The 17,880-nt window shown below is 40.6% G+C and overlaps 1 protein-coding gene across 1 annotated transcript in view; it reads left to right on the forward strand.

Annotated features, from left to right (window-relative positions):
* Window positions 1-17,574, forward strand: part of baiap3 (BAI1 associated protein 3) — a 30,093-nt gene extending 12,519 nt beyond the window's left edge. Inside the window, exons 5-33 of the mRNA XM_008297132.1 lie at window positions 404-463; window positions 2,654-2,720; window positions 3,302-3,515; window positions 3,731-3,775; window positions 4,533-4,610; window positions 5,257-5,362; window positions 5,529-5,636; window positions 5,725-5,817; window positions 7,519-7,622; window positions 7,715-7,832; window positions 8,005-8,129; window positions 9,048-9,138; window positions 9,497-9,553; window positions 9,648-9,745; window positions 11,054-11,105; window positions 11,212-11,363; window positions 11,466-11,589; window positions 12,952-13,092; window positions 13,250-13,345; window positions 13,592-13,807; window positions 14,241-14,309; window positions 14,399-14,478; window positions 15,524-15,632; window positions 16,101-16,172; window positions 16,292-16,375; window positions 16,660-16,780; window positions 16,866-16,989; window positions 17,071-17,276; window positions 17,471-17,574. Coding sequence (XP_008295354.1) covers window positions 404-463; window positions 2,654-2,720; window positions 3,302-3,515; window positions 3,731-3,775; window positions 4,533-4,610; window positions 5,257-5,362; window positions 5,529-5,636; window positions 5,725-5,817; window positions 7,519-7,622; window positions 7,715-7,832; window positions 8,005-8,129; window positions 9,048-9,138; window positions 9,497-9,553; window positions 9,648-9,745; window positions 11,054-11,105; window positions 11,212-11,363; window positions 11,466-11,589; window positions 12,952-13,092; window positions 13,250-13,345; window positions 13,592-13,807; window positions 14,241-14,309; window positions 14,399-14,478; window positions 15,524-15,632; window positions 16,101-16,172; window positions 16,292-16,375; window positions 16,660-16,780; window positions 16,866-16,989; window positions 17,071-17,276; window positions 17,471-17,574 — 3,114 coding nt within the window. The remainder of the gene's footprint in view (window positions 1-403; window positions 464-2,653; window positions 2,721-3,301; window positions 3,516-3,730; window positions 3,776-4,532; window positions 4,611-5,256; window positions 5,363-5,528; window positions 5,637-5,724; window positions 5,818-7,518; window positions 7,623-7,714; window positions 7,833-8,004; window positions 8,130-9,047; window positions 9,139-9,496; window positions 9,554-9,647; window positions 9,746-11,053; window positions 11,106-11,211; window positions 11,364-11,465; window positions 11,590-12,951; window positions 13,093-13,249; window positions 13,346-13,591; window positions 13,808-14,240; window positions 14,310-14,398; window positions 14,479-15,523; window positions 15,633-16,100; window positions 16,173-16,291; window positions 16,376-16,659; window positions 16,781-16,865; window positions 16,990-17,070; window positions 17,277-17,470) is intronic.
* Window positions 17,575-17,880: the final 306 nt, after the last annotated feature.

Raw genomic sequence — 17,880 nt, forward strand, 5'->3', positions numbered from 1 at the left:
GAGCGTTATTTGTTGTGAGCAGGCTGTAAGAATCTGAGCAGATGCTCTTGGCTCAAAACTGATTAAACATCAAAGCCCAGTCACGCTGTGTACTGATATTCAGCTGTGATATTACATTGATTCAGATGATGTCACATTAAGGACTGTAGCCTCTTCGTTTTTCTGGAGTGGGTGTCTTTTTTTTTTTTTTCAAGGTGTGTAGCTTGTGTTCCCAGTCAGGTCAGGAACTGGCAGGGACTGTGAGAGAATTTTTAAAGCTAATTTTAGTGGTTTGTTAGTGGATGTCAGCTTTGAGAAGTAAACTCAGAATCTATTTGGCTGTTAGTGTTGAACAATGAAGCAAGTTTATTATGTGTAACTGTTGCATAAAATAATTTTTTTTTTGATTGACCATCTCCTCAAGGTGTTTGACATGGGCGAGGAGGAACATGACATCATTCTCCAAAAAGTTCAAGAGTCCAAGGTGAGACGTTTGATGCAGAATCTCCTTGCAAAAATGTCTGTAATACAGATGTAGGTGAAAACCAGTTGCACCTGGAGTGATAGACAGCACTGTGTCCATAATTGGTTAGCAGAAATCTATTGTAAATGTCCTACAACATGCACACTTGTGGCATCGTCCTTTCAGTCTTGATCTCTTCAGTTCAGTTTTCTTTGTATAGCGTCAGTTCACAACATAAGTCATCTCAGGGCACCTCACAGAGTAAGGTCAGGACTTTACAGCGTTCTATTATCAAGAGAAACCCAACAAATGCACTGATTGCGGACAGCGCACAATAGCAACAAGCCCCTCGGAGGTCTCAAAGTACAGATTTAGAAACATCACTAAATCCTCAGTGGTGTAGCCACAGGAGGTGTTTTGCAGTTTTTTTTTCTCTCAGTCACACTGGTGCATTGCTCAGGTCAGAACTGACATTCTGAAAAACTGCTTGATCAAACTCCACATCGTCTTGTCACTTGTGCATTTTATGAAACCTATTTTCCATTCTACTGAACAAATCGTTTTGATGTGTTCAGGCTGTTTCCTTTATGCTCGTGTCATGTTGATGAAAACACCAGCTCTCTGCTGAGTAGTGTTATATCATCTTAAACATCTAGGCATTAGTTCATTGCAGAAGTAATAACGTGCAAAATGGGTTGTCACAATTTATTCTTGCATAACATTGTGGTACAGAAAAAAACTGTTTATCAGCACAAGTGTAAACCAAAGAAACGCCCCTCTGTCAGAACTGTACATGCAGCGCTTTATGGTGAATTAAAGCCTTTATTCACCTCCTGATGTGCCCGTCTGTTGGACCGCACACTCTCATCCACATCACAACAAATATCTTCCCTTCCAATGCAGCGTGGAGGGAAGCTTTTGAAATGTCTTATCCAGCCTCTGCAGGCGACTGCTGTGATGTATTTTTGCCTTTGTGCTGCGCAGTGCTGTAACACAGCCTCGTATCACGATGACACGGTCTGTCGACAAATTGCAGTACAAAAAGTAAAGGCAAAAAAAAAAAAAAGTGTCACGTCTCTTGCAATCAGTCTGCTACACGCAGTCATGTGTGACATTGTGCTGTTGATACTGATATACGCCATACAGACAAAGTACAGCTTTGTGCATTTTTCAATCGCTGTCAACAAAAAACTTTGCCATGTTTGGAAAATACTTACACAACACTGTGTGCCACTACATGACAAATGATTTTTGACAGTGTTTGGAAACAGGAACACAACAACTTGTCATTCTTATGGCGCTGACATGTTGACTGATATGAATATTGCCTCTGAGAAATAAACTAAAGATTATGACATTGTGTGGCGCTGCTTGTGCAGATTTGCTTTCAAGAAATGCACTCACTGTTACACAAATGCACCAAATGGATATTTTCTCATGTTCAGAGTCTGAAAGGATAAAATAAGGTGAGAACATGGCCTTGAGAGCCAGTGTTAGAATGCACCGGTGCTATTGAAGATGTTTTTTTGTCAAAGTTGTGAGATGTAAGAACTGAAACACCCCATAGCTTCATTATGCATGATTTTATGCCTTTTTCTTGACCACCATTGACATTCCAATATCCCTGTTAAAACTCTGAGCGCTCTTGGAACAGTGGTTTATCTACATGGTGACTTACACATTCAGTATATACAGAAATCGATTCTTTACACGTTTACTCTGCAGTGCAGGTGCATGTTTACTTGAATGGAATCACTATAGAATCAGGTTTAATTCTTTCATACTGTTTTGGGTCAAATTTGACTCATTTTGACAGCAGTAAAAATATCCTAAATGTCAGTCTTTTAGCCTGAAACTTGGTGACTTTTCATAAAGTGACTGACACAAACAAATGAAAACATTGTAAAACTGTTATACTTTTGTACAGGTGCTACACATTTTTGTACTCGGAGGCTGTTTGGGATCAAACTTTACCAGTCTCCATTGAGATGTATTTTGGATCTACCAGTGTAGGTCAAATCAAGGAAAATGGTGTTTTTAGGGAATCTGGAAACTGTGAAACTATACAGGCCATGTTGTATGTGTATTTTATTTGCATAGGCTACTTAGAAATTATATAGACACTATGAGGGATTAAGAAGATTTACAGGAATGTGCTCAATTTTTTCATGCATTTTCGGTTTCATACTAAACGCACTTCCTTCTCCACAGCGAGCCAGTTTCTCCTTGAGAGTTTCTGTCATGAAAGCAAAGAATCTGATGGCCAAGGATGCAAATGGTGAGACATTTTAAGCATTAGATAAGCCCTTTTCTAGTGGAAAATAATAGCTCCGTGGTCTGAAAAGCTTTCGTAATGCCGAACTGATTCACCTCAAGTCCGCGAGCATTGTGCGGTGTTCGCCACTCCAGCTCATTAGGCTTGTTCGGATTGTGTGAGGCCTCTGCAGGTTCGACCAGCAGAGGTGATACAAAGCATGACAATTCTTTCCAGTCTGCTCACAAACTGCTGCTGTTACCTTTTTGCAGTATCAGTTTTCAGCATGAGGAGCTGCAGTTGATGTCCTTTGACACTAAAACCTAAAAAAACGTGAAAAAGTTCATTTTAACGTAACATTTTTAGAAGACACGTGAGGATGTTTTAAAGGAAATATGGTAACAAACCAGCAGGCTAATGATAAATGCTGCTGTAATGAACAGAATGCATCTATAAAATATCTCAAATTCGGTCAAAACGCAACTCAGACGTTAAAAAATGAACTGCATCTCTCAGATCAGTCTCGTGATCTATGAAATGTGAGACATCCTTTATTATTCCTGCATCAAGCTGCCCAAGCTGACAAAGTGCATCATTCCCTCCAGGGTATAGCGACCCCTACTGCATGCTGGGAATCCTGGTGGGCCAGAGTCCTCGGGAAACGGAGGAGAAGAAGGAGAGAAAGTTCAGCTTCAGGAAGAGGAGGGAGAAGCTGGAGAAACGCTCCAGCACCAAGGAGGTGTTGCCCGCCAGGTGCATCCAGGTGACCGAGGTCAAACCGGAGACTCTCAACCCGGTGTGGGACGAGCAGTTTGTGTTGTAAGTACGAGAAAATCTTTGTTTTCTGAGTGCTGTACGGGGTGATGTGTCATTGACTCATCACCCAAAGCTGTTAGTTATGTGAACAGGGAGATTCATTTTGTTGAAAGGAGCGCTGAAGGACTGAGCTGGTTTATATCAATGTCACTCATAGAAAAGGCCGTTTATTTCATGTTTTTAATCCTTTTTTTTTGCTTGTTTTTCTTTTTTTTTAGTGAAATAGATGATGTTCACAATGACCTCCTGCATCTGGACATATGGTAAGATCAGATTACAAACCTCATAAACACAATTTCCAGTGTATTAGATTAGATCCATTTCAAAATACATATAAACACTGGTTTTTCCAACCGACAGTGTAAAGTCCAACAATGTTTTAATTCAAGACCCCAAAAAATCTGAAAATTATTTAAATTTGATAGCAAAATCCAGCAAATGTTTGGAATTTTTGCTTGCCGCATAGCCTGTGAATAGTTTTTATTTGAACCTAAAACATCTATTCAGTGTAGAAAATGCTCATGAACGACTCATCCAGCAAAACGTATGGTCCTCTGTCTTCCCTTATTGTTATCATTTGGTCATATGGCAACACATTTTAAATCAATCACTAATATTTCAAACTCTTAAGATGCTCCCTCTCTTTTTTTCTTTCAAAATAGCAGTTTTTCAAGCAAACAAAAACGGTCTCCTGCTGTACATGGAGTGGGACATTAATAATAATTTCACTGCTTTATCCATTATGTCCTTCACTGTGAATAGCATCATTGTACAGATAAAATTGCCCTTTGAAGTAGATGCTCTAAATTACAAAATGTTCCAATTATTCGGCCGTTGCAGAAAGTTTTTCAGCCTTAGAGTGAAACCTGTAAAGAGCGGATTCGATAACATTTCTTGATCCCGATTGAAGATGTCCTTCACATTTCAGTTTTGCTTATGGCTGATTGAGAGGTAATAAAACCTGTTCTCGCAGGAAATGAGTGGTTGTTATAACTTTGATTTATCCTTTTTATTCCACAGGGACCATGATGATGACGTGTCTGTTGCAGAGGCCTGCAAAAAGCTAAATGAAGTCAGCGGTCTTCGTGGAATGGGCAGGTACCAGAAATCACTGTATGCTGTGCCATTATGGTTTACCAATGTAATTATGTGAACCTCTGAGGATTTAAGAAATCAAAATTCCTGCTTTTTAAAAATGTTGTGGGCATAAATGCTGCATCTAAGTCTGTTGGCACTGTTGCAGCAAAGAGATGAGTCGTTTAACATGTCAATTAAAGGGTCATTTCCATGTTTATTCAAGTTGCAGTTGATGAATAAAGAGGTCTAGTTCTTCTGTAGTTGTTGAACAATCTCACACCACCCTGCCTGTTAATTTTACAGGATCATGTGGTATTTGTCCTTTGAAATTCTGACATGCAGGAAAGCACGGTGCCAATAAAGCTGTGCACACAGAAAACACAGGGAGTTCACAGAGGTCACCGAGAGACTAATAAACACGAGTCATGTCTAGTGAACACCAGAAAATGTCAATCACAACCGAGCGACAAAAGGATCACAATCCTGCAGTGAAAAATGTGCAATTTTCATTTCATCAAAAGACGACTAATAGCCAGCGTTCATTAGGAAATGAAACTCATCCTGCCGTCGCTCTGATTGTGAGTCACTGAGGATAAAAAGCGGCCTTAGAAGTGAAAACCTTGCGGCTAAACGGGAGGATTCCTCGCATGCTGCTTTTTCTTCTCAGGTATTTCAAGCAGATAGCAAAGTCAGTGCGCTCCAATGGATCTGCTTCATCAGGCTCCGAGGAGAACGCAGACGACTTCCTCGGCTGCATCAACATCTCTTTGAATGTGAGTGTTCAAAGTGTTCAAAGTGGGGGGAGTCTCTCCAGTCAGCCGTGCCGAGCCGCCGTGAGAAATCAAACACAAGCAGAAACTCTAATGAATGACAGAATATGAAGGACTTTCCTCTGAAAGTGTGTCAGCGTTACTTATCGGGCTGGTTTCCTCCTTGCAGGAGATCCCTGTTGTCGGCTACGACACCTGGTTTAAGCTGGAGCCTCGATCGAGTGCGTCTAAAGTTCAGGGAGAATGTCACCTGCTTCTGAAGCTCTTCACCAGCCAGGTATTTACAGCACGACAACAATCTGGTGTATACTTCTTAATTGTGTATCATTTAAAATTACAACCTCTAATGTTGGTTTGACCTACAGAGAGACACAACTTTGTCTAAGAAGGACACAAACGTCTCTATTCACAAGAAACTGCTGAGTCAGATTGTGGAGTATGAGCACACTCATGTGAAGGTGAGTTTTATTCCTAACGAATTACATGATAAGGCTAGTTTTCATTTTTGACGGCCTTTTAATTGCATACTGTTTGTTCTTTTGCCATTTAATTACTTTATGCTTTTACTCTGTTGTACTGTTGTATTTAGCTGCTCTTAAAAATGACCGTCGGTGATTAGTTACTTGCTTAACTTGTTGATTGAGACAAATCAACACTAATTGGTATTTGAAATAATTAGAATTTAGGACTGTAGAGAGCCAAAGAAAATCACACGCACTACAACCAGTTGATTGGTCGCAGGGCAAAATAATAAAAATCTGCACATTATCTCTACATTAACTAAATTGGCCGCAGTGCACAAAGTACACTCTCCCTGCAGACTGTATTAGCCTAAACAAACATAAAAACAAGCATCTGCAGAATATTAAATCTCTTTAACCTAGCTGTTTGATTCAACAATTCCCAGTATGAGGCCATCTTTCCGTTCTGATTAGAGAGGAGGCTTCACATCCAGTTTATTTTGGGTGTAGCTGCTGCTGGCAGACACTGGAGCCACACAGGCCATTGGTTTGTTTGCACTCGACTTTATGGCCATCTGTTTTAACCAAATGAAGCCACACTAAGGACTTCTGGTGTTCTCTATTAGGCTGGATGTTCCAGTGATGGAAATTAGCATTAAATGTACATCCAGGCAGGCCGCTTTAACTTTGTGTTTACATATTTTCAATACATGCGCTGAAACATACAATCATTGAGAGTTATTTAGGGGCATAACAACCTGAATAATAAACTATACTGATGATAGATGCACATAGAAAAGATTTATGATGCAGCATTTTGTTAAAGCCGATACTTTCTGTGACAACATCATTTGACCTCAAGACCAGTTTCATGTGGTGTACAATAAATCTACAAGTAGGCTAAAGATGGGATATTCTCAAATGCGCTATGATTATTTGGTTTTGTAGTCAGATTAGAAATCCAGTACACAATATTCAAAAAATGTACGCTGGAAAAGCTCCTTCTGCCACCAACAGTAATGGATTAAAGAAAAGTAAAACTGGCAATTGTCCGACCAATGAGGATTTGGTCAGATGAGAACGTATCAACCACCCAGTCAAGCTGCAGACTAAAGCTGTGTTTGGATTAGCTCTGGCTGCGGGAGCATTTAATTTGTATTTGTATGATAGCTGGAGCTGAGTTATTCCAGTGTGAAAACAATCATAGCAAAAAAAAAAAGGTTATCTCTATATATAAAATAAAATAGAAGGCTGACCAGCACTGCTTTGTAATTCACTCTTCTGTTGCACCAGGCAGCAGTTACAGTAGCTGCAGATTAGCTGTAATAGTTTATGTAGATGAACTCTAATTTGAAAATTAGTTTTTCTCTTGAGTCCAGGCTCAATATGTAAACAACCTGATCTGCGCAGCTAATTTAAAGATTTTAAAGGTGTAATTACATGGTAAATGGTCCGTATCTATATAGCACTTTTCTACCTTAGTGGTACTCACAGATTGTGTTTCTCATCCACACATTCGCTCACGTAGTCACACAGATGGCGACAGAGCTGCCATGCAAGGCGCCCACCATCGGGAGCAAGTTCAATTTTAGCGTCTTGCCCGTGGACACTTCAACATCAAAGCTTTTCAAAGGGTTCACACACATTCTTCTGATATTGCTCAAGTGGTGATTGTAACGGTCTTCCATGTAACCGCAGAGAGAGCCGTATAACTGGAACGGACAGGTTTCTCCTCCAGCGTGGACTGTTCTAACTCACCATGCTGTGCAAACTGATCTCTCACCTCTCCAGCAGGCTATTATGTGAGTATTATTATGGTGGAATAAAATCGATGAAATCAAATATGTAAGCTGTAGCATCAGGTGGAAGGTGTGTGTTTTATGTCTTAACGCAGCCGCTGGCAGTGCTACAGCAGCCACCACCGGACCCAGAGGGTGTGCTACTCCCTGCTGCTGCGCCTCCTGAGGACCATCGATGCAGAGTGGGACCCTCCCGCTGTGCGCGGAGACCTGGTAGGTTCTCCACCATCGGCCTCCCTGTAGGAAATAACCTTTCATCGTCTAGATGACAGTCACCTCATTAGCTCAGCTCTTCACTGACATTCATCAAGATTTTTGGTCCAGCCAAAAATGTCTCACAGCCAGTGTACTGGAAGCTATAACTGAGGGCCCTTCCTGTGTCCAGGAGAGGCAGCTGTCAGACAGCTTCAGGCTGTACACAGAGCACTGCCTGTGCCTGATGAAGAACATGCGTCAGGTTTTCCCCTGCACCAGCGCTGCTGCCATTACACGCTACGAGCTCATGCTGAGGTAAAGTCACACCACCATCACATCACGCACTCGCCCGTGCTCCCATACCAGGAACACATTCAACATTTCACCCCAACAGACGCAGAGAGACTACGGCCAGTCAGTCACACTCTGTGGAGGAGGAGGAGGCAGTGTTGGGATCCCTGCTCACACACAAATATCTTGATCATTTCTCATTACTCATGTCAAAGGAAATAAGAAGCATTTTTTTTCTCCTCACTAGCTGAAACACAGCAGCTATCTGTGCCAACATATTGGCATATTATTCCATTTCAAAACCCTTTCATACACACTGGTGAGAGGGACATACAGGCATGAAAATCTGAAAGGATTACCCCCTCCTTTCAGAGAATGAATGTGTGAATGATTTGCTGTAAAGTAAAATACAGATTTCTTTTTACATGTGAAACTTTCAGCCAACAAAAGCAGAAGCATCCATCCTGTGGAGACCATGTGTATGCACTGTGAATCTAATGGAAATCCACATTTTTGTTAAATCTGAAATTTAAGTAAGAATTTACCCAGAAATTCTAGGAGGTTAGAGTTTATATTGACATAAATCCCAGCATGTAAAATCAGTCATCTATTGAGGTTCATGTTGCTGCATTTGATTTGGGGAGACTGCTTTTTGATAGAAACGTCTCTAATAAGAATTCGTGCTCCATACAGTGATGAGCACCTCAAGGAACATCTTCTCTACACGTCTCAGAAACACACACATGGAGTGACTCACCGCCCAGTTAAAGTTGTATCGCTGCTCGCTGCTCACATAATGCAGAATCCTGCATACAATTAAACCGAAATGGTTTTCCTGCGATCGTCACTGAGTTCTTAGAACACTGTGTCACTGAATGACGACCTGACAGCAGTCGATTGTTGTAGCTGACTTTTATTTTTTCCCATCTCTGTGTATGCCAGGGGGATTGGCTACATGCAAAACATGCGGGCATTTAAGACTGTATGTCCTCTTCGCAATGAGCTGCATTTGGACATCACCACTGCTGTCAAGGTAACAATAAAAGTGCAATAAAAAGATAAAAAGAAACCTGTTTGAATAGAGTTTTGTTCTTGTTTTTTTTTTTTACATTGCAACAAATCTGGATGCCTACAAGGACATGCATGAAAACAGATTTATGTGCAGTGACTGTTTAGCTGTTGATGCTATTGTTGCTGTTAAAGCAGCAAAGTACCAAGAAAAGAGATGTCCACGAAGAGCGCTTTGTAAATGAAGCCTTTAATGTCGTGAATGTGTTCAAAGCTCTAAGCTTTAAGGATGCACACATTGTGTCGTAGAGAATGTAAACAATCTTGAATACTCAACATGGAACCTTCATTCAAACCCATTTCTTCTCCTTTTATGTCGACAGAAAGGAACGGCTGAGTGGTATGAGAGCTTAATTGCGCAATATAAACCAGAAGACGGGGTAGGTTTATTGTTGTTAATAGAGGCCCTAATGACGGCATTGTGTGCCTTAAGAGTAAATCAGGATGTTGTCTGTTGTGTTTTTTGTGCCGCAGACTCTGGAGGAGCAGCTGAAGAAGCTGGTTCAGGTGATCGATGCTGTGTGCGCAGACGTCCAGAGAGCACAGAACATCTACAACAAACTCTTCTACAGGTGAATAGCAATATGAATGTCAGTTCTCAGGGGACAAAAAAGAAAAGAAAAAATACTGTGCTTCAAGGGTTTTGACAGATCTGGGATGAAACTGCTTTTTCTTGTATGCACCTTGGACAGTGAACCATCTGCAGTAGGATCTAAAATTAGACGTCTTTGTATCTATTTATGAAGTTAAGAGCTTCAGAAAAAATGTGTCAGGAGAGGCATGCAGTTCCATCTCAAACTTTAGGCTCCTTCTGCTTAACTATGTCTGAGTTGATTAAATCTTTTTTATCATAAACTATGGATAATTAGAATGGCATCTGTGGAATTTGAGATTAATTTATTAATAACCATCATAAGAATTTATCATTACTTTAAGTGTTTACTGGGATATTTTATTTTATTTTTTTTTTAAATTGCCTTCCGATCAATTTTCAGCACAATTTTTTTGTTGTTTTTTGCATTTTGCAATTTGAAGCTGTTACCAACGGTATCTTAGCAACTATTAAAGATTTAAGCCTGAAATATTCACTGTTATTTCTCATCAGTGTTTGACGAGTCGATCAAATAGTCGCTGTACCATTTTGAATCTTCAAAACTCTGTTCTTTCTTGGACTAGGCTATCGAGCAATATTTGTGGTACGCCTTGTGATATTTGCTAAATCAGTTCTAAAAGTTAAATAAAACTGTCTTTCATATTAAAAAAGTATTCTGTATGTTTTATTTTGTATGATTGTGACATGCAACTACATATGGTTCACAAAATATCACTAGTTGACTTCTGGATTATCAACTTTTTTTGCTAGTAGATGCTCAAAAGTTGCACTTTTCACAACGGCTTCAATTTGCTTGTGCTTGCCAATATTGAAGGATCTGAATCGATGGTATGCTGAGATATAACTGTGAAAATTTCAGGCTTTTATCTGTAATAGTTCTTGAGATATTGTCATTAGGACATATTTCAACATCTGAAAAAAAACAAGCCGAACTTTGGTCGAAGTGCAAGTTATTGTTAAATGATATTTCAAACAGTATTTTACGTATCAAGCTAAGATTTCACAGATATCTTTAAAAACATGCACATTTAAAGTTTCGGAATTTTAAGCAAATCAGAGATGGTTGAATAAGAATTGTTTAAAACTTTTAATGGTTGAGATGGAATGACCCAGTTGTTTTTCTTAACACTGCTGCTTTGGCTAGATCAGTCTTATTGGGACTTCCTGGTAAATCAAGGTTTTGAAAATGCTGTGCTACCTGGAACAGACAGGTTAACCTGTTTGTTTAGTTGCTGGACTGATGTCATGCTATGCTTTGTTCCCACAGTGCAGTGAAAGTCGATTTCTTCAGCATATCATACAGGCAGCTGGAAAAGCAGGTATGCCATTTAAAAGGATGAGTAAACACATCTCATGAACCCTTTGTGAGTCCTATCGTATTGTTGTCACTGACCTTGCTCGTGAACATTTTCTTTGATGCGACAGGCAGCTGATGATGTGAATGTGGCGATGGAGCGGGTGTGCGGGACTCTGGAGCAGGAGAGCTCCAGACTGACTCAGACGATGGGAGAAACCATCTTCGAGCTCTTCATGTCCTTGAAAATCCTCAAAGGCTTCCGAGAGTTTCTTCCCCTCAAGTTGGTTAACGCTGATGGCAGCACGAAAGCCTCTGATTCGTCATTAGCTCTTCTTCAGTTTTGAATTAATTAAAAAAATATATGCATGTTCTTCTCTAACAGGGATGCTAAGATGCTGGCCTTGACGGGCTTTCATAACTGGTTCAAGTCCTCGATTCATAAGTGGCTGCAGATCGTTCATGACAGATCCTGCGACAGGATCCGTAAAGCGGTGGAAACGGACAAGGTGAGATGCTCCTGACGATGAAAAGATGTAAACAACAAAGTGAAAGTGATGTAAGCTGGTCTTTGATGGCAAACAGCAGTGAGCTGGAATGCTTTCTGGTTGTTAGTTGATGCATCAGTAATGCTGTAGAAGAACTTTTAACCACCAGTATACTCTAAACTCACCTATTTAGCGTGTGATACCAGCATATAAATGTTTTCTGAATCTTTATTACTCACTTCAGCACTTTATAATGTTCTCAGCAGTATTTTTTAAGCAGTATTATTGTTAATTCAATGTGATTGTTTATCATAAGATATACATTATCACAAATAAACATGTACAAAATTCTTTATAATACCACAAAACACTTTTAAAGTTGTTCGTTTTTTGTTTGTTTCTTGAGAATTAACAGTGCAGAAATATATTTGTTTAAAACAATGATACAGTGTGTTGAAAAGGATTCATTAGCGTTAATTTTGCATTTAGTACCTGTTACTAAAAATAGTTAAGCTGTTAATAAATGATATGTGTTACAACGTTTCCACACAAGGCCTTTATGAACTTTTTATACAAATTCACAAGAAAGTTGAAACTATTCCTACAAATGTGTTTACATATTCTGAAGATGACGGCAGCTGTCTTGTCCTGTGTAATCCAGCATCCAGGAACTGTTCATAAACATGAGAAGTTAGTTGTTTAGCTGTTGTGCTTTATTTATCTTTATTATATCTTTATTATCACGGGTTATTAGGTAATTGTTTGTGAACACCTTAAAGATCCCAAGTAGAAGTGTGAAATAAAATATTAATGGGTTATACTATCTCAAATCACTAGGGGGGCTTCTTCAGCTCTGATTTATGAAATGAAATGAAATGAAATGAAATGAAAAATACTTTATTCATCCCAGAAGGGAAATTCAATCCTGTAAAAGCTCACCTTTCTTTTTTTTTTTTTAAATCAATATAACATATATTATATACAACAATAATAATTAACATGAACTATGTGTTTTTAATTTGTATTTGTGAAATCTTTGATTGATATATCAAGCGTTGTTTTAAAGATTTAATTTTATTTTTTTTATTTTAAAGGTTTTTTTTCTTTAACTTTTGCAAACAAGCTCCCTTCCTGTGCATTGCAGTTTATACACAGATAGATAGCAGTGATTTAACCCAAGTTAATTCATTTCAGTTTTAAAAATACTGTTTAACAAAACAGAAGAACCAGGACGCTAAACATGAGAACTTTAAGCAAATCATAAATTGTTCTAAAAATGCGATGATTTGAGCTGGAATGATCTATAGATCTTTATGAATGTTGATTTTTATTATTTTTTTCCCCATTGCAAAATCTTAAGAATGCATTTTGTTTTGTGAGCAGCTTGAGCCTCTGCAGCAAGCTAAACACAGCTCATCAGCCGTGGAAGTGACGGCTTGCTTCAGCCAGGTACGCGAGATCTGGCTCCAGCTGGCCTGGCCAGACTCTGCGGGGGCCTTCATCTTTGTCACTCGTTTGACAGACGTGAGTGCCACTTCTAGTGTTGCCACACTCACATACTCACACTGCACGCCCGGTGCAGAGAGGACTCTAAAGAACACACATCTACACACATCCACGATCAATTTCTGAAAGAGGAACCTTGTGCTGTAATAACAAGGCTGATTTTTATTTACCACAGAATTTCTGCAGCGAGGCCGTGTGCTACTCGGAAATGATAACACGCAAGATTGAGAGGAACCAGCTGGGCCGAGACCACAAGAGCTTCACAGTGCAGGTAACGCCTGTAGCAGGACAGAACCGGAGGAGCACACGGTGACGTCAACAAAAGTCAGCAAGTGTTCTCCCTGTCAGCACAGCGCCCAGCAGGAGGGCACATATTTGTACACACAAAAACAAAAGTCGTCGTCCATCATTTACACCCCGTCCCTCCGCTTCTCTGTAGCCCTGCTTCTTTTCCTTCTTTTTTTCTCCACCTCCACCCTCTGTTTCTCCTCTTTCGCTCCCTCTCGCTTTCTGCTAGCTCTGCATCGCCCTGAACAACGCCGAGCATGTGCGTGTTTTCCTGGGTCACCTGCCTCGCGACCTGGACTGGCAAGGTGTGGAGCGGGCCATGGAGGAGTCCTGCGGGGCGGAGGGGAAGGAGCAGGTTTACAAGGCCCTCAACGGACAGCTGTTCAACATGGACCTGGACCTGCAGAGAGAAGCCAAACACCTCATCACAGTGCTCACTGACAAGGTGAGCCACGTCTGTGAACCTGACAGATTCACATGGATGCAGTTTGTGACTGTCATGTCAAAACCTTGCAGCATGTCCATCATTAAGACTATTTTCTCCAAGAGGTTTTTTTTCTGCTACTGACATCTATACATAGTATAAAAATGATTTATACTCCACTACAACACACTATCTTTGATATTTACGTAAGGTTCCCGTCCAATTTGGAGATTTCTTTCATTTTCGTCTTCTTCTTATTCCACTGATGCAGTACAGGAGTGCATTTTGTGCTTTTGTGTGCTTTTAACTGGGAAAATACAACCTTCCTTTTCTCACGCACTTACTGTGATACTTTCTGTATCTGTAAATTCATTCCGTATATGTGCACGTGTACAGTATACTGTGTGTATGTATGAACCTGCATGCACATCTGTGAGTGAATACCTCTGTGCAGATGTTGCCTGAGCTGCGGAGGTACATCCAGCACATCAGCCTGTCGCCAGACTCCATCAACAACGACGACGTATGTGGCAGCAGCCGGCTATTGCACTATTCTTATTCCTCTGTCAGTGGTGTTTCAGTCATGGTGTGTAACGTGCGACATTGTTCCAGGCCGTGTCCCCTCTCATGAAGTACCTACAAGACACTATGGTCATCCTCACTGAAAACCTTGTAAAGGAAAATCTGAGCAGGTAATTTCTTCTCCTAGATGTGACTAAATGTTTTTTTTTTTTTTACTTGCGTCAAGTCAAGTGAAAATGATGCTGCTCCATTTTTAGCAGCATCAGCCCGTTCTGAATCAGATGCGCTTTCAAACAGCTTGCATTGTTTGAAAACACAAAACCTCATGACTGTGTACGCCATTTTAAGGAACCGATGCCACAGTAGCAATTGTTCCTTTCTCTGTGATAGGAGTGCGTGAATTGCAAATGGTAGCTTCTCACCCTTTCTGTTGTCTACAGGAGCACATATTCCTTGAATGAGCGCACACTGTTGTCATTGTAAGAATCCACCAAACGAAATGCTTCTGAGGATTCACTCTATTCTTTTTTTTTTTTAAATGGGGTGTGAATGTTAAGCGGTTATTAGTGCTCTGAGTCGCAATTATTTCCGATGTGGTGAATCTTAGCAGCTAATGCGACACAATCAGAAAGAAATCATTCAATCATGTCACAAACAAGAACACTGACGTAAATCAAGAGTATAAACTCAAAACACAGAGAAAATAAGAAGGTTCCCGAGCACATACATGTAAATCCGGTGCACATACAATACCTGCTGAAACGACGCTGTATAGTTGAATATAATTTAGTGTTCACCATTGCAAAGACCACCAGTGCAGCTTGTTACAAATGTTTTTCACGCACGGAAAACGCTGCATCATCAGCATACCTTCGACTTTCAAACCCTGGAGGATTGCCGGCGAAGCCACCATTGATTTTTACTTGACTCTAACTAACCAAGTTGCATAGCAATACCCACCTCTTCTTTAAATAAGATTGTGCCAATTCACAAGCACCAGGTCAAATGAGTGGCAGCTCAGCGAATAAGATTCTATGAGCGTGTATAAATGTAAGCTTTCCAATAATGATACCTCTTAGCGCTTACACTATGTACAAGTGCTCATTATCAAGCTATTATCTGTGCAAACATACATGAGGCTGAGTTGAGGGTGCAGGGGTGTAATTGGAGGAGCCGGTAAACACAAACATGTGGGTGTCTCATTGTGCTTGGTAGAGTTCTCCAGAGTATGTGGGAGCTGCTCCTTCGAATGATCCTGGACGCAGTCACAGAAAACAGAGGCGTTCAGGTGGAGTTTTACAACCGCTTCCAGTACACAGTAGAGGTCAGTAATTACTGCATCACACAATATTCTGTTATTATGTCTTAGCTGGACCGTGTGCCCACTAAGAAGAGTAACGTGCCTACAAAGACGAGTGTCTACTCCGTAACGATAATCAACACTATTGTCGCCATCATTCTTGAATTATCTGTGTATGCTCACTGAGGTGCAGTCGTTAGCATATATCTGATATTCATGAAGGTGTTCAGTGCCAAAGTGAGTTCCCTTATGAATGACAATGTGGGAAGTGCTGTATATTCTAATGTCAATCTAACCAGCTGGCAGAGTTTCTTGAGAAGTCATGGCATACCACACGATTGGGCTGAGTTTAAATCATGTTTGCCCTCCAGTGGTTTCACGCTGTTTGAGTAAACGAGTGTCTCTGCTATGCTGCAATATGAATCAATCAATACACGAAGGATGAATGTGATGAGGGTTTTTTTTTTTTTTTGGTCCGTTTGGATGCTTTAGACGCTGTTGCACTTCTTCCATGCTAAGGGAGAGGGTCTTTCCATGGAAGACATGAAGAGCGGAGACTACAAGGTAGGAGGCAATCTGTCAGCCGAGTCTCTTGATGAATAAGTGCAAGGTCAGACCTCTGTCCTCTTATCCACCGTACCATTTATCTCTTTTCGTTTCTGGCCATTTTGACGCTGCTTTAGGTCTTGGATGAGGAGCTCAGGCTGAATAAATGTTCCTCCTTTGAGCTGATTGAACAGTACTATCTGGAGAAGATTTCCCACCAGGTGCTTTTCAACTTACCAGACAGACAATCTCATTTTAGCCCCTTAAAGTGGACAGGGAGGTATTGATTGGACTGCACAGCACTCTGTCTTCTGTTGTTAGACTGCTGATTGAAAATCTGCCTTTCTTCTAAACTCCTAAAAAACATGATGCAATCAAGTAGAGCGACACGAAGGTGGATGCATGCTGCATATTTTTAATCAGCAGACTGATAAAAAAAATGTTTTATCATGGGGTGAACATTTTTCTGCTTATACTATATTTAAACATGTATTTAATGTTGCAGAAAACACTCAAACACACCCGTTATGGTCGCATCAGTGTGAAATGCTATTATGATGCTCCAGAGCAGAGACTGACGGTGGAAATTCTACACGCCGCTGATATCATTGCACTGGATGCTAACGGTAAAACCAAGTTTTTAAAAGTCTGAATTAAGTAATGGTTGTGTTTTTGTTAAAGTTTTTAAAAGTATTATTTGGTCTTCTTTAGGCCTGAGTGACCCATTCGTCATCGTGGAGCTCTGTCCTCATCACCTCTTTCCTATGGCCAAGAGTCAACGCACACAAGTGAAACTTAAGACACTGCACCCAGTATTCGATGAGCTCTTTTATTTGTGAGTGCTCTTTCTGTCTTCATCTAACTGTTGATATGCACACATCCTGCCCCTGACGTGTTTGGTTCCGCTGTCTTCCAGCCATGTCAGTCCTGAACAGTACAGACACAGGTTTGCCTGTTTGACCTTCACTGTGATGGACTATGACTGGCTGTCCACCAACGACTTCGCCGGCGAAGCCGTCGCTCCTCTCAGCGACTTCTGCTGGCCAGGGAGACCAAATGCTACACCGGCTGGGAAGAGCGTCCAGCCTGTCATTCTGCACCTGTCTCGCAGTAAACCCAGTGGTACGTATAGCTCCAGGCTGTATCATGGTTTGCTTGTTTTTTCCACACAAACATAATATTGGTTTCTTGGAAGACCTGAGGGTGTAGGCCCGGGTTTCCAATTACTTTTCCAATGCAACATGAAAAGCCATTTAATCTCGACATATTTGTGTCAGGTGTCCAAACTGTTCTCATCTGTTTGCTTTCCCCTCCAGAGAAGCCAATCATGAGGATGCTGGACGCTCGCATTGGAGACAGGGAGGCTCAGGAGTTTGTCCGCAGGCTGAAGGAGATTGAGAAGTCAATGGAAGAGGAGTAAAAGCTGTCATTGCTGCCTGTATTGGTGTTTTCTGACCACGTCTTGCGACATGTGCTTTTGTACTGGTACAATGTTTACAATATTTGGATCCCCCCTCCCCCCAATGTTATTGTTTGTTCTGTAATTATACCAAAATCAAAAGAGAAAAAAACAGAAGACAGTGAAGCTTATCGCTGTTTTCTTACTGGGAGACAAACATCCTGTCACTGTGCAACTCTACGCTGTCTCAGTTAAACTATATTTTAGAATTGAATGGATAGTTGATCCTAAATGTTACTAGTCTATATTTTTTGTAATGAGGTAATT

Source organism: Stegastes partitus, unplaced genomic scaffold (genome assembly GCF_000690725.1).
Source record: "Stegastes partitus isolate 25-593 unplaced genomic scaffold, Stegastes_partitus-1.0.2 Scaffold1193, whole genome shotgun sequence".
In the NCBI taxonomy this organism is placed as follows: Eukaryota; Metazoa; Chordata; class Actinopteri; family Pomacentridae; genus Stegastes; species Stegastes partitus.